Source organism: Staurois parvus, unplaced genomic scaffold, assembly GCF_062004578.1.
Source record: "Staurois parvus isolate SC_StPar_1 unplaced genomic scaffold, SC_StPar_1.0 ptg000610l, whole genome shotgun sequence".
NCBI classification, from domain to species: domain Eukaryota; kingdom Metazoa; phylum Chordata; class Amphibia; order Anura; family Ranidae; genus Staurois; species Staurois parvus.
This window is the reverse complement of record NW_028318406.1, coordinates 525040-540811: the sequence shown is the minus strand read 5'-3', so window position 1 is coordinate 540811 and position 15772 is coordinate 525040. Positions and strand designations below refer to the sequence as shown.

At 41.7% G+C, this 15772-nt stretch overlaps 1 protein-coding gene across 3 annotated transcripts in view; it reads right to left on the bottom strand.

Moving 5' to 3' along the window:
- ZFYVE19 (zinc finger FYVE-type containing 19) overlaps window positions 1-15741 on the bottom strand; it is a 50836-nt gene extending 35095 nt beyond the window's left edge. The window contains exons 1-4 of one of the 3 annotated variants that reach the window (XM_089693023.1): window positions 15598-15741; window positions 11924-11982; window positions 8864-8985; window positions 2585-2641 (exon numbers count right to left, since the gene is read on the bottom strand). In XM_089693023.1, coding sequence (XP_089549149.1) covers window positions 2585-2641; window positions 8864-8985; window positions 11924-11977 — 233 coding nt within the window. In that variant the 5' untranslated portion in view covers window positions 11978-11982; window positions 15598-15741. The remainder of the gene's footprint in view (window positions 1-2584; window positions 2642-8863; window positions 8986-11923; window positions 11983-15597) is intronic. The other 2 variants (XM_089693025.1, XM_089693024.1) reach the window with 2 other exon arrangements.
- Window positions 15742-15772: the final 31 nt, after the last annotated feature.

The following is a 15772-nucleotide window of genomic DNA, read 5'->3' as shown; positions in this document are numbered from 1 at the left end:
CTAGCATTTTAGGGTCTCAACAAGACTGATCAATCATCAAATATATATGCTATAGTTTGTAAACCCTGTAACTTTTGCACAGACTAATTAATATACACAGATTTTTACCAAATAAATGTAGCAGAACACATTTTGGCATAAATTTTTGAAGAAAGATTATTTATTTGCAAAGTTCTATAACAGAAATGAAGAACAATGTGTTTTTTTCTAAATTGTCAGTCTATATTTCTCTTATATAAAAAAAAAAACAAGTGGTGATTAAATACCACCAAAAGAACGCACTGTCTCAAAAAATGTTAAAAGTTTCAATTGGGTACAGTGTTCCATGACTGAGTAATTGTCATTCAAAGTGTGAGAGTGCTGAAAGCTGAAAACTGTCCTGGGCAGGAAGTGGGTAAAAGTGTCTGGTATTTAAGAGGTGAAAAAAACAAACAATCCTTTACAATCACTTTAAAGCGGAGTTCCACTCATCCTGTCAAAAAATAAAAGTCAGCATCTACAAAAACTGTAGTTGCTGACTTTTAAAAAACATCCACTTACCTGTCCCTCGGTCCCGTGGTGTGTCCCCCGCAGCCCGTTTCACCTGCCATCCTGGATTCCTGGAGGTCAGCACCTTCAGTGTGGGCACCCGGCTGTGACAGCTTGTGGCTTCACAGCCGGGTACCCACTGCTCATGCGCGAGTATCGCTGCACTTCATCAATGGTCCTGTAGTCTTCTGGGACCTGTCACGTGTCCCAGAAGACTACAGGGAGGGAAGGAGGGAAGACATCTTCCGTTTTCGATCGCCTAGGCGGTCCGACAGCAATTGGGAGCCGGTACCTGTCAAATTCGGGTACCCGTTCCCCCCGCCCCCCAAAGGTGTCAATCCTTAATGGGGAGCGGGGGTGCAGTGCTTAAAGCGGAACTTCCCCTTTTGGGTGGAGCTCCGCTTTAAGAACTCACCTGTCTTCATGTGTTGCACCCTCACTGGCTGGATGAGCGAGTTGTTGCTTTCTTGCAGGCAGAAACATATCAGTTTGTAAGATGCCATCCAACCAGCAAGGACGCAAAACATGGAGTATTGTCTACCCTGTAAACTGATCCTGTCGCTGGTGAGTTTGACATTGTGACACTTCTTGGTAAGGAAGCTACTTTTCTATACTTCTGACACATTTATTACATTACTAAATAAGTCCACTTGAATGTGACTAACTACTACTAGCAATACCATGATCTGATCTCAAGAAATTTGGCTACTAAAAAGATCTTTATCCCCTTTATCAGTTTCAGATGTAAAGAGGTTTTATGTAGACTAACATACTTGGCTTTCACCATTATTTAGAATATACACCAATCAGACATAACTTTATGACCACTGACAGGTAAAGTGAATAACATTGATTATCTCATTACAATGGCATTTGAGTTAGTGGGATAGATTAGGCAACAAGTAAACATGAGGGGGAGAGTTACTGAAACTGGAGCTCTCAAAATCTGGTGCAGGTGGGCATGGTAGCCAATCAGCTTCTAACTTCAGCTTGTTTAATAAAGATTTGACAACAAAACCTGGAAGGTGATTGGTTTCTCTGCAGATCTGCCCGATATTTGCATGCTCCAGAAAACAGAAATGATGGGCATCGCAGTTTGTTGTGTATGGGGATGTGTAGCCACAGACAGGTCAAGGTGCCCATGCTGACCTGTGTCCACAGCCAAAAGTGCATACAATGGGCAAGTGAACATCAGAAATGGACCATGGAGCAATGGAAGATGGCTTGGTCTGATGAATTACATCATGTGGATGGCTGGGTGCATGTGCATCGCTTACCTGAGGAAGAGATAGCACAAGGATGTAGTATGGGAAGAAGGCAATCTGGCTGAGATAACATGATGTTTTGGGCAATGTTCTGCTGGGAAATGTTGGGTCCTGCCATTCATGTGGATGTTACTTGACATGTACCTACCTAAACAATGTTGCTAAACAAGTACACTCCTTCATAGAAACAGTATTCCCTGATGTTAGTGGTCTCTTTCAGCAAGATAATGCAACCTGCCATACTGCAAAAATGGTTTGAGGAACACAAGAATGAGTTTGAGGTATTGATTTAGCCTCCAAGTCCCTCAGATCTCAATCCAATCAAGCATCTGTGGGATGTGCTAAAAAAACAAGTCCGATTCATGGAGACCGCACCTCACAGCCTACAGGACATAAAGGATCTGCTACTGACTCCTTGGTGCCAAATACCACAGCATACCTTCAGGGGTCTATCAGAATCCATGCTTCAATGGTTCAGGTCTGTTTTGGTGGCAAAAGGGGGACCTACTCAATATGAAGTGGGTCATCATAATGTTATGGCTGATCAGTGTATCTTTCCTGTAATGTTTGCCTATCCTATATAATGGCAGCTCTCACACAGAAAGTGCAACACCTTTTTGAAACTTAATATAGGTACGTACACTGTGCTTCATAAATACGATCTTGTCCATTATAATGTGCACAACAGGTCATACAATCACTCCAAATTTAAGGGGATGACATAAAGCTGTAAATTGAATTATATAACTGTCAACTTTAAAGTCACATGATATGCATAAAATAATACTTACTTCTTATAATTCTCTGGTGGAGACCATTTAGAGCAACTGTTACTTTGATCCTTTCCACTGAAATAAATGAGAAATTCGAGAAACTGAAATACTAATAGGAATATGCCTTAGGCTCCATGTACACCACAGCTGATAAACTCATGTTTAGGAGCTTTTCTGCATTTTTTTTCAGCAGCCCCTGAACTCTCCCTAATGTTTTCCTATGTGTCCATGTACACTATGTCGTTTATGTAGTATATTGTGTGAAGACAACAGTTTACAGGCAATGGAGTTTACAGTCGGTTTTTTGGACGCACCAAACTTGCGTTCAAGAGTAGATTTTATCAGTGTCTCAAATGCCAAACGCTTGTAAACGCGGCTAAACAAGTTTATAAGCGTTTGCAGTTGGAAAATTTTTTTTACTCAAATGGAACTGGTACACCATACTTTGAGGTTTCGCATGAAAGAAAATATGTTAGACACTGCTGCAATAATTTCTGCACAGAAATGGGCTGGAACACATCCAAACACAGCTAATCTCAACAAATACTGCTCTCTCTGCTTCTGCTCTATTTCTCTCAAAATGTCTGAAATAGTTAATTTTTTACTGTTTTTCAGTGCATTCTGGGCATTTTGAAAGGTCTCCTGAGGTTATCTTTAAAAAACGCTTCTAAACACAAACGCTCATAAACGTGGTATGCAAATGTGGCTAAACAGACGTTTTTTAACCTACGTTTCCAGCAGTCAGTTTTCATCCTGCAGAAGTGTCCCGTGTACATGGAGCCTTAAAGTGTAAATCAAGGCAATAAAAAGAAAAAAACCCATATGTAACACTGTATCTCTGTAATACATGTACATGTCCCTGTGTTTTATCCCATTAATAACTGGGCAAGTACACAAAAATAAAGGTTGACGAGCCAGAAATGCACTCAGCTTTTTCATTGTGAGCTGACAACACAGTGGGGGTATTCCAAAAAGGCATTTGCGATGTGTTTCTGGAGTTGTGTTTGTATATCGAAACCCTGAGCCAAAACCCTGTGACATTTTCATTGTTCGTACTGCCCAACCAACGGATTCAAGCAGTTCTTATTTCCAACCCTTTTACTGTATGGAATTATTGTTGTGACAGTTTCATAAAGAAATACCACCATATCAATGATGGGGAGGTAAATAAAGCCTCTTCACACCCTTACAGCAAATTGTTGACTGTATTGCCTGTGTAATTTTTGTGTCGCATCTTTGAGACAATTCTGCAACAAAGTTTGTCTTTACTTTTCTCTGAAATAGGTTACTTCCCAACTGCTTCGATTCTCTTCTCTGTCTGTAAAACTCCAGCTCTTGACAGGAGAGATGCTTGCAACCGTTCTGTCTGTGTTGTGACACATTCACACACACCTCACTGATGCATACATGAATTTGCCACAAGTTCTACCATATACATTATATGGGGCTGGCATTTTACTCATTAACCCCATTTCTACTGCGGTACTCTTTAAATAGCATATCAGTGGCCCTATATTTATCCAGTGCTGTTTATAAACGGCACTGTATAAATAGCTGCTGGGCAGCAGATCCACACAGTAGTCACTGTGTACTGAGCTGTCATTTGATACTGTACAGAGACAATCCAAGAGACCTGGTACCATGTGATCACTGTGGTTGGTCATCACAGCAATCAAATGGTACTGTTCACACTCTTCATCTCTCCCCTTCCCCTTACAGCTGAGGAAGGAGAGAGACCGAGTACTTATCAGTTGGGAAAGAATGAACGGATCCGCATCTGCAGCTTCATTCATTCTGTTTCAATGACACAGGGATCGCCTTTTTAACTAATACTTTCATACCCCCGCCTCCATATATACTATCTTCATGTGACCTGTATATTAACTGTTTCACCTCACTTATCCTCCACAGCAAACATTAAAGTGGTATCATTTCAAAACCAAAACTGTAATATATTGCATCTTACCAATCCTTAGATGTGGTGGCTGCATTCGTTTTCTTTTTTGTAAGTTTTTCCTCTCTGTTTTCACCTGGTGATCTGGCCAGTAACATTCCTCCTGTATTAGTGTTGGTTCACATATGTCTGGTGCACTGAGGATGCGGATTCAGTGTGGTTTGAAACAGAGTCATGTACAATTTCTGAGCAGTGTGGTCTGGTTCAGGTGCAGATTACAGGCTATTGACTTCTATGGGAACTGTTTCTCATCCGCACATGTGTGAACAGGATAAGATCCTGAGAGCTAATCCTGTCCTGAACCTGATATAAACTGGACATTGTCTTGGAAATTCGCTTTTAACGAATTTCTCCTTACCGTGAGTACTCGCAGTTGGATGCGCAGAAATCCCCCATAAAGCTGTGCGAATCTCGCTTACCGCGACTGCAGCTAAACTCCACTATTCCTGCACCTCCAACTGGTTTAGCTCTGTAGAGATGTGGGGAAAATGGAGCTCCCGTTACCCAGGAATGATCACACGACACTCTCAGGTTGCAGTTGGAATTCACTGTGAGACTGGCTCCAACCCCAGCCTTCTGTTTTATTACAAGTACACACACGCGGGGGGGGGGGGGGGGTCAGGTCAATCCCCTCCCACAGAACAATGTGTAGGGGGTGTCTATACACAGAATGTACATCCTGATTGGAGCGTAGCCTTTCCTTTTGTCTATACTGGAAACCAGTTCTCCCCTCCCCCTTTCCCATGGTGAGCTCTCTGTGGAGAGCAAGCTTCCCATCCTTTTACATGCTATCAGCTCCTAGTAGTATGTACATTGTCTGTACAAGCATCCCTTAGATTAAACAGTGTCAGTCTGTATCTGAATGGGCCCGATACGATCTTTATTAAAACACATCCATCCGGATACAGTTCAGGTCGGTAGTGGTTTGTAAGATATACATGAGCCTACACGCAGAGTTCGCACTGCCCGGCACCTGGCTATACGAAGTCCATGTGGTACTATGCTGCTGATATGTGGATACAGGCCCACAGCCTACCACCGGCGGCATTCGCATCGAATGCCGTGGTGGTATACACGCTGGTCTATAAGCGCAGATCTGCCATCTCATCCATTACTGTAATATATACATTGTAAATGCGCATGGCCCAATTGCAGCCTTCAGAGCTTTAATTAAACCACACGAGAGACATATGAATAACACTAATATATGACACATTTAAAGTTCAACCTGTAATACAAAATTTCCATGACAACATGAACCTGTGAACAACTACTGTATCAATACGCTGTGAAATCTGAACTTCAATCCGCACCGACCATCTGTGAATCAGCTGCCTCCACTCTGGATAAATGAGCACAGGAGGCACATTTGGACAGCAGCGTTGTTAATCTGGGGGGGAGGGCAGTGTTAAATATAGTTGATTTAAATATAAGTTGAAGCCAAGCTCCAGACAACACTTTATAAGCCGTTACTGCAAAACAGTTTTTACCTTTTGGTATAAAGGTTTGACATAAATAAATACAAGCTAATCATTGTAAGCACCTCTGCAAGTGTTAGATGGTTTATCTTATCCCTGTAACTTCAAGAGAGCTTGTTCTTTTGAAAAAACAATAGACTTACTGGCTATATCACCAAATGAAAATAGAAGAAAGAAAGACTAAAAAAGAGAACCAATGCAGCCATCATATCAAAGAATTGGGAAGTTGCAATATACAGTATAATAAATGTTTGCTTTTGGGTTTAACGGTGCTTTCATCCCCATCTTGCAACTGTATGTGACCAATACATTAACCCCTTCACTGCATCCATCCTGTGTATGACCTGAACATTAACAGTATCTAGTGTACCATTCTAAAGCTCTTTATTAAACCCCTCAATGCCAGCATGTTTCATCCCTTCCAAAAAAATTGGAGCAAAAATCGAGATCACTTTGGGGTGTCTAATTTCCAGAAGGTGTTTGTACAATTCTGGCATTTGTATTTTAACAGAAAATAAGGGAAACAATTATGTAAATTTTTTTTTCCTTTTTAATTTTTGTTTTCTTTATATATAGTAAAAAAACAGTTGTTATTAAATGCCGCCAAAAGAAAGCTCTATCTGCATCAAATAAATTATATAAAATTAGTTTGGGTACAGTGTTGACTGGTGGAGTAATTACAAACTATCACAGCTCTAAGAAGTGTAAAATCGTCTAATGAAGGGGTGACAGGCTGGTACTCAAGTGGTTAAAGTAGGATTAAATAGCAACAATTTGTTTTTTTCATTTAAGTAATGCCATCATAACCTTTTCCCACCCCCAGTGTAATTTACTGAATATGTGGACACAAGCACTTACTTTTCCAACCCCACACTGCTGCCAGCTCCAAGTGGTGCAGCACTACTTCCCTGTACTTCCAGGAAAGGGGATCACATGTCCTGAGTATCTTACATGCACTGTTCAGCTGGAACAACACACTTACAGGAGGAGGGAGGAGCAGGGGCATGCCTTGCTTCGGGGATGTGTGTGTGTATAAATGGACACACACAGCATCGATTCTAGTTCCAGCTGGGAATGCACACACAAGGATGGCACCATAGATCCCTGCAAGGGATAGGAGCCACCCTGAATCTGGAAAGGAGAGAGACACTGAGGAGACCAAGTATTCATGGGAAATGGACCAGTCTAATAAAAGAAGAAGCTGCATAAGCTGTAAGTATTGATCTACACATTAGAATGTGCACAAAATAAGACTTTCATATCACTAGGTACACTAGCCAAGCTTGCAATTTACACATTCTTCTTTCAGCAACGATGCTCTCCTCATTCCCTGATAAGCAGACAAGCATTAGAGAGAATACACAGTACAAAGCCGTATACCAAGATATGAATGAGCATCATGTAAAATGTGAACATCACATCCAAAATTAAATTAGAATAAAACACAAATACCATGGTTCTCAGGTAAAGGGACAGAGATGTAGGGAAATGCAATTCTCTAAAAATTACCTAATCCCAATAATAAGCAATGCTCACACACAATAGTGACAACAAAATCTTGAAGAAAAAAGTAACTGAATTGCAGCTAATACTGATCTAATGAGGTAATGCAGCCAACCCAAACAAGAGAGCAGAAGGAGCCCTGGGCAGACTCTACTAAGACAAGACAGGAAACAGTGGCGTAAACACCAAAATATTGTCAAATTTAATAACAAAAAAACAAAATATACAATTATGCTAAAAGCAGAAAAAAAAGCCAAAAGCTTTCTGGCAAAATTATTATTATATGGGGATTAACGGGATCTAGCACCAACAGGTTGCACAGGACTTTCCAAAATAAAGGCGAGCCCTGCTCGTGAGAGCTTACAACCTAAAAGGGAAGGGTAAGTGATACAAAAGGTGCACAACTGTGAGGGATCAGCCGATAGAGAAGACAGTAGTACAATTTTAGTTGGAAAAAGGAAAGGTCTCCCTAAAGTAAGGAGTTTTCAGGGATGGCTTAAAGGCAGACAGAGTGGGAACTGGCCAACTAGAAGCCAGTGGAGGGATTGGCATTGAGAGGTAGCAGACAATGATTAGTTGTAAGGTGGATGAGTCTGGCAGCTGCTCTCAAGACTGAAGGGTATGCGTTTCGTGCACATGCACGTCTTCAGGTAAGCTACTAGATAAGCGTGCCCCTGAAGACGTGCATGTGCACGAAATGCGTTTGGTGGAGACGTGCTGACGTCACGCCGCTGTGGCCGGAGCTCGGGGCGGCGGCCATTTTGGTATGCTTTTATGCATTTAACGCTTTGCTGTATCCACGTGGATTGCTTTTAACTATTTACATCGAATACTACACCGTATTGCCATACCTTCGGCTCCTGTGGAGAGCTTCTCCCCCTAAGAGGATCCTTTGCTGGTTTTGATAGCCCTGACCCTGGAGAAGTCTGGTCCCTATTTATGGCTTCCCTTATAACGATCAGCATTAATGCTATTATACAAGTAGCGTTCTGGTGAGTGCGCATCCATATAAGGTGGTGGATTCCTATGTTGGATCATGAGCACTCTACAGCATCCCAGCTGGTATTGCTGGACCTTGTAGTTCCACAAACACCAGGCATTGGTGACCTGTAGTGCCACGAACTATGTATAATCACCATTATTGCTAAATAAGAACACATATATCACTTGGCACTTCTGTGACCTGCAATGCCACGGACTATCCACTATTTATATCCAGAATTTTAGAGCTTTTTATGATTCTATGTGATTTGAGACGTTTTATTTGATTTATTTCACTGGAATATTGTATGAACACTTCTATTCACATAAGCACTTTATGATTGCATTTGTCACTTATGCTTCAGCTATACACATGCTCACCTGGTGATAGATTCATGACATTTCTTGCAGATCTTTTGCTTGGTGTTGCCATATGCAGGGAGAACAGCAGTGAATCCTAGACATCCTGCACAGAAGGAGCGTCCGCAGGATTTACAGCCACACTGGAAAAGGGACATGTAAATATCAACACAAGTCTTGGCAGCAAACCTGCCGGCTTTGCATAATGTCAGTTAAGCAGTTGGAACTCTGGCCTTGCAGAGCTGGGGTCCTGCACTCAAGTTACAAAAGAGATTCTCAGTTCACACCATGAAGGTCTGGGTTGTGGAGTGGTGCTGGGCTGAGGCCACGTCACAAGTTAACCACACAGACTGGATTGGGTTGAATGTCAATTTTTCCAAATATGTTGCACACTACTGGATGCTGAGATTTTCAGCCAGCACCCCAATTCTGAGCACCAGCAGGACTATATACACTCTCCTTCTTTGCTTAGAGCAGCACTATAAGAATTAGCACACCGTGCAGGCTTCCTCCCTCAATTCAAAACAAACACTTTAATTGTAATTTGTTTCCAGAAAACATTTCAGTCTGTGTTAACTAACAGCTATACAGAAGCAAGATCTAGTTATTCCTGTTTATTAATTATTAGTTATTAGGTTTATGAATATAGGCATAGGAATATATTGTACAATTTACACTCACCGCCACTTCATTAGGTACACTAATTCAATTGCTTGGTAACACCAATTGCTAATCAGCCAATCACATGGCAGCAACTCAAAGCATTTAGGCATCTAGATGTGGTGAAGACGACCTGCTGAAGTTCAAACCGATCATCAGAATGGGGAAGAAAGGGGATTTAAGTGACTGAACGTGGCATGGTTGTTGGTGCCAGATGAGCTGATCTGAATATTTAAAAAAAAACTGTTAATCTACTGGGATTTTCAAGCACAACCATCTATAGGGTTTATAGAGAGTGGTCCGAAAAAGATAAAATATCCAGTGAACGGCAGTTGTGTAGACGAAAATGCCTTATTGATGACGAAGGCCAGAGGAGAATGGGCAGATTGGTAGCTGCAACATTTAGATGGTAGGGTCAGAATTTGACGTACATGAAAGTATGGATCCATCCTGCCTTGTATCAGCAGTTCAGGCTGGTGGTGGTGTAATGGTGTGGGAGATATTTTCTTGGCACTAGCAAGGTGTACCTAATAAAGTGGCCAGTGAGTGTATATAATACACTGCTCAACAAAATTAAAGGAACACTTTGAAAACACATGGTGGGATCTCAATGGGGAAAAATATCATGCTGGATATCTACTGTATACCGATATGGAATGGGTAATGTTAGGAACGTAAGGATGCCCCATCGTTTGATGGAAATGAAAATGATCAACCTACAGAGGACTGAATTCATAGACACCCCGAAAATCAAAGTGAAAAAATGATGCAGCAGGCGAGTCCATTTTGTTTAAAAAGTTCATTGCAGAAACTCAAAATGATACTCAGACGTTTGTATGGCCCCACATGCTTGTATGCATGCTTGACAAAGTCCGGGCATGCTCCTAATGGGATGACAGATGGTGTCCTGCGGTATTTCCTCCCAGATCTGGACCAGGACATCACTGAGCTCCTGGACAATCTGAGGTGCAACCTGGTGGCATTGGATGGATGGAAACATGATATCCCAGAGGTGTTCTACTGGATTTAGATCAGGTGAGCGTGGGGGCCATGCTCCAGGAACTGCCTGCAAACTCTCACCACATAAGGCCGGACATTGTTGTGCACCAGGAGGAACCCAGGACCCACTGCACCAACATAGTGTCTGACAACGGGTCCAAGGATTTTATCCTGAAACCTAATTGCAGTCAAGGGTGCCATTTTTTAGACTGTAGAGTTCTGTGCATCCCTCCATGGATATGCTTCCCCGGACCATCACTGACCCTCCACCAAAACGGTCATGCTAAACGTTGTTCTAGGCAGCATAATGTTCTCCACGGCTTCTCCAGACCCTTTCACATCTGTCACATGTGCTCAGGGTGAACCTGCTCTCATCTGTGAAAAACACAGGGCACCAGTTGTGGACCTGCCAATTCTGGTGTTCAATGGCAAATCCTGATCAAGCTCTATGGTGCTGGGCAGCGAGCATAGGGCCTACTAGAGGACGTCGGGCCCTCAGGCCACCCTCATGAAGTCTGTTTCTGATTGTTTGGTCAGAGACATTCACACCAGTGGCCTGCTGGAGGTCATTTTATAGGGCTCTGGCAGTGCTCATCCTGTTCCTCCTCGCACAAAGGAGCAGATACCGGTCCTGCTGATGGGTTAAGGACCTTCTACGGCCCTCTCCAGCTCTCCTAGAGTAACTGCCTGTCTCCTGGAATCTCCTCCATGCTCCTGAGACTGTGCTGGGAGACACAGCAAACCTTCTGGCAATGGCACGTATTGATGTGCCATCCTGGAGCAGTTGGACTGCCTGTTCAACCTCTGTAGGGTAAGTATTGCCTCATGCTACCAGTAGTGACACTGACCCTAGCCAAATGCAAAACTAGCGAAAAACAGTCAGAAACGATGAGTAGGGAAAAAAAATGTCAGTGGCCTCCACCTGTAAAACCATTCCTGTTTTGGGGGTCGTCTCACTGTTGCCCGTCTAGTGCACCTGTTGTTAATTTCATAAGCACCAAAGCAGCTGAAACTGATTAAAAAAACCCTCTGCTACTTAACTGACCAGATCAATATCCCAGGAGTGTAATTGACTTGACGCTATACTCTGATTAAAAAGTGTTCCTTTAATTTATCTGAGCAGTGTATATAGTAGACAACCCTCTTAGGCTGGGACTTTTAAGGCACGTTAGACACAATTGTAAGCATAAGGATCTTTGTATAATAAAGTTTTTTTTTCATTTTTACAAACTGAGTCTAATATGTCCCTTAAAAGAGGGTTGTCTCCTATATTCTATATATTCTGGGGATGACGGCACTGTCCAACGCCACACCAATATTTGTTATATTGTACAGTTTGGTAGCCACTAGTGTAGTGTAAGAAGAACCGTCCCCTCCAAAGGTTTATAACCAATGTGTACATTCCCGTTTCTGGAGACTCACCTCTTTTTTGAAAATAGTGAACTTGGATGCACAACAAAAACATCTCCTGTCCATGTCACCTGTGAGATATAAAATTTGGAGATATATCAGTGATCATAGAAGAAACATAAAAGAGTGATGATAAAATAAAAGGCTATGAGGTTGGACAGGACAGCCCCCCTCCCCCATGTGGTTCTTGGACAACATAGCCAGCAAGGAGACTGCTCTTTGATAATTGCCACTCTCTTGGCTCCAAGACAAGCACCAGCAAGAGAAACGCTGAATGACAAAAGGCTGACCCCTCAATTCATTTTGCTGTGAAAAGCATAGTGCCCAGAGCCAAACTGAGAAAGTGCTGGTTAACAAGCAGCCACTGTCTCCTTCCTTGCTACGTTGTTGGACAGCCGCAGGGGGTAGGGGGGGTGGAGGAGCGCCCTGTCAGACCTCATAGCTAGGTTCACAAAGCACATAGGAACATGAGACAGAGTACTACATGTACAATGTCCCCTGGGGGACAGAACACTGAAAATAAATGAAAGTGAAATGAAATGTATCCTACTCATCTGAAACAAATCCCAGTCCTCTGACTTTATCACAGAGGTCTCAACTTCCTAAATGTAAAACTACCTATACTGGCTGAGCCTGCCGCAATACATTTTATAGATAGAGCTCGACGCTCCTGCAATGGAAGTGATCTGTGTCCCCTGACTCTTCCTAATTCCTCACTCCTCTATGTGTCTTCTTCCTCTTCCCTGTATAGAGGATAAGGAGGGGGAGAGCAGATTTGACTGATGTGAGTGTGTGATCATTGTTCTGTTACTTCGGTTCTGTGTGACCCCCACTGTTTCATGTGATCAGTGACACTGGGCTTGCTGTCCTAACGGTTAATCAAAAACCCAAAAATAAACGACTTCCAATAAAAAAGTGGACTGATCATTATAATTCAAACTTCAAACAGAACAATAGGCTGTGCCAAAATCACAAAAATATGCCAAAAAAAAAACAAAATCTCTCATGCCTACAATTGAAATGAAGGGAGTTATTTACTAAAACTGTACGGTGAAAAACCTGGTGCAGCTCTGCATAGAAACCAATCAGATTCCAGGTTTTATAGTCAAAGCTTAACAGAAAAAAAAACTGATTGGCTACCATGCACAGCTGCACCAGATTCTGAGTGCTCCAATTTTAGTAAATCCCCCCTATGGGTCAGCACATACGTTACAATCTGATTGTACAATCTGCTTTACATCAACAAATATGTAGTTCAAGGGTTTCTCTGACTGGCTACTTTAGGTAGGTCCTAATATTACATAGGTTTTGTAAATCTAATGTTGATTGTACAGAGATTGTATCATTAGATTGTAATGTGCATGGTGAGTCTTAAAGGGCTGATTTATTTTCTGATTGATCTCTGTCAAAAGGAATAATTAACCTTCAGTCGACAACCCATTTGATTGATACACCACACATAAGAAAGTGGATTTTGACCTCATTAATACACTACAATCACTTCAAGCATGATGATTTGTAGTTAAAGAATAACTAAATATTTCAAGAAAGTATAAGCGAGCGCATACACATAGGACGGGGCGGACTGACAACTCATGGGGCCCCTGTGTCCTTGCCCAAACTCAAAAAAGCCTATGAAAAAGGTACCAGGGGCATCTCATGGGGCCCCCTACTGGCCCCGGGCCCTCGGGCAGTGCCCGAGTTTCCAAATGGTCAGTCCGCCCCTGCACATAGGATATTTAGAGAGTAACAGTTATACCAGATAGCCACTAGCACTAAAAGGGTATGGGCAACAATCCCTAGTAACGTAAGCACAAAACTGGAAAGTGCAGCGCTTTCTCAAATGATATACTTATCTATCTATATATATATATATATAGATTGTGCACAATAAGTATAAGGTGCGGTACTTGTCTGTTAATTCACCGGATTTATTTATATATATACAAATATATATATATATAAATAAATATATATATTTTATGTTTTATTTAAATATATATATAAAAAAAAAAAAAATATATATATATATATATATATTTATATATATTTAAATAAAACATATAAAATATATATATTTATATATATATATATTTGTATATATATAAATAAATCCGGTGCATTAACAGACAAGTACCTAAAGTGCTATACGTGCAAAGCTGTGCAATATGCAGATAATAAATAAATAACAATAATCTCCGTATGATGTCAATTAATCAGTATATGGTAATAAATATTGCATGTATAATTCAATATTAAAGTGCTATTGTGCAATTTGTGCAATTTGTGCAATAAGTGAAGATAAAAAGTCTATCATTATCATATGTACTCCAAAAGAGTATAAATAAATGAACGGGCATTTCAACAGGAATTGTCCATTCAAACGATAAATCCTGAGCCAAAGTGCAATGGTGCATGTGCCTTTAAAAATATCTACCACTTCTTATGACCCAGCATAACAGGGGGCTCTGGACTGTGGTTGAGCAACTCTTCACCAGATTTAAAGAGGCACGCACCACTGGTACTGAGAGGATGCTGGATTAACCCCTAAGCTGTCCTACTATCCCTGTACCCAGATGTGATAGAATTGTAACCAATGCCTGTATACATCAGAGTTCTGGTGAGTGCGCACCCATAAGAAGTGGTGGATATTTTTAAAGTGCACCATTGCACTTTGGCACAGGATTTATCATTTGAATGGACAATTCCTGTTGAAATTCCCGTTCAAAATATTGCATTCAAAATATATCATGTTTGGGGGTTCTAAGAAAGCTTCTAGTAAAAAAATACTGATTTTAACATGTAACCAAAAGGTGCCAGAAATGGCCTGGAGCTGAAGTGGTTAATTTGCTGGGATTTCCTCTCACTTCCTGTTTGGCTATGGGACAGGAAATGAAGGGAAATCTCAGCAATGGGACACGGATGGTGAAAACAGATCTGACAGGGGTTATAAACCTCCCTTACTTTATGAAAAAAAAAGCTTTGTCTTTAGTTCTACGTTAAGATACTGATGGTAACAGATGAAGGAAAATCCGGGTAACAGATGAAGGTAAATCCAGGTACACATCGAAATTCGGCTGTTCAGTAGGAAGAATCTTGATCTGTGTGTGTGGTCCTCCATAGTCTACAGAAGACCATCATTAGATCAGCTTCAGTGGAATGGTCCTGCTGGAAAACCTTCCTCCATCCGCAGTCTGCGGCCAATAGCTGCACAGTTGATCAGTGTACTCTGACGGTGGAGGAGTCCTGCTGTCAGCATCCAATAGCCCAGAGGGGAGGATTCCTCCATCCACCTCTCTCCTGTGGATGTTACGTTTTTTCTCCATTCAGGCGCCCGGTTGTATGGCAGGAAGGCAATAGTGTGTACCCAGCTTTAGTTATTGATCGTGTATCTGTCTCCACCATGAAATCTGATTGTATTCATGAACAGTGTATCCCTGCTGCTAAACAATCGATCATTACCGCCCTGCCTAATCAATTGTTTGCAGATTCCATCGTTTTGAATGAACCACACATTGATCAGATAATGACATGGAAGTGTGTATGATCAGCATAACAGCAATCATTAGGCACACTTGTATGTGAAGAAATAGAATGGGGGAGCCAGCTATGAGGGACCCCCCACCACTCAATCATCATACACACATGGGAAGTTATTAAACAGACAGACGTTCTCCTTTAATTACCTTATGACACCCAACTCTGTCCAGTCCCTGTCCTGGTCACCACACAGATCTCCAACTACTTTCAGGAAATGGATTTGTTGTGGCCGAACGGCATGCTGGGAATTGTAGTCCAATGACCTAATATCCTCTGTACTGTCCGCGCTATAGGACTACACTTCCCGGCGTGCCTAGCACC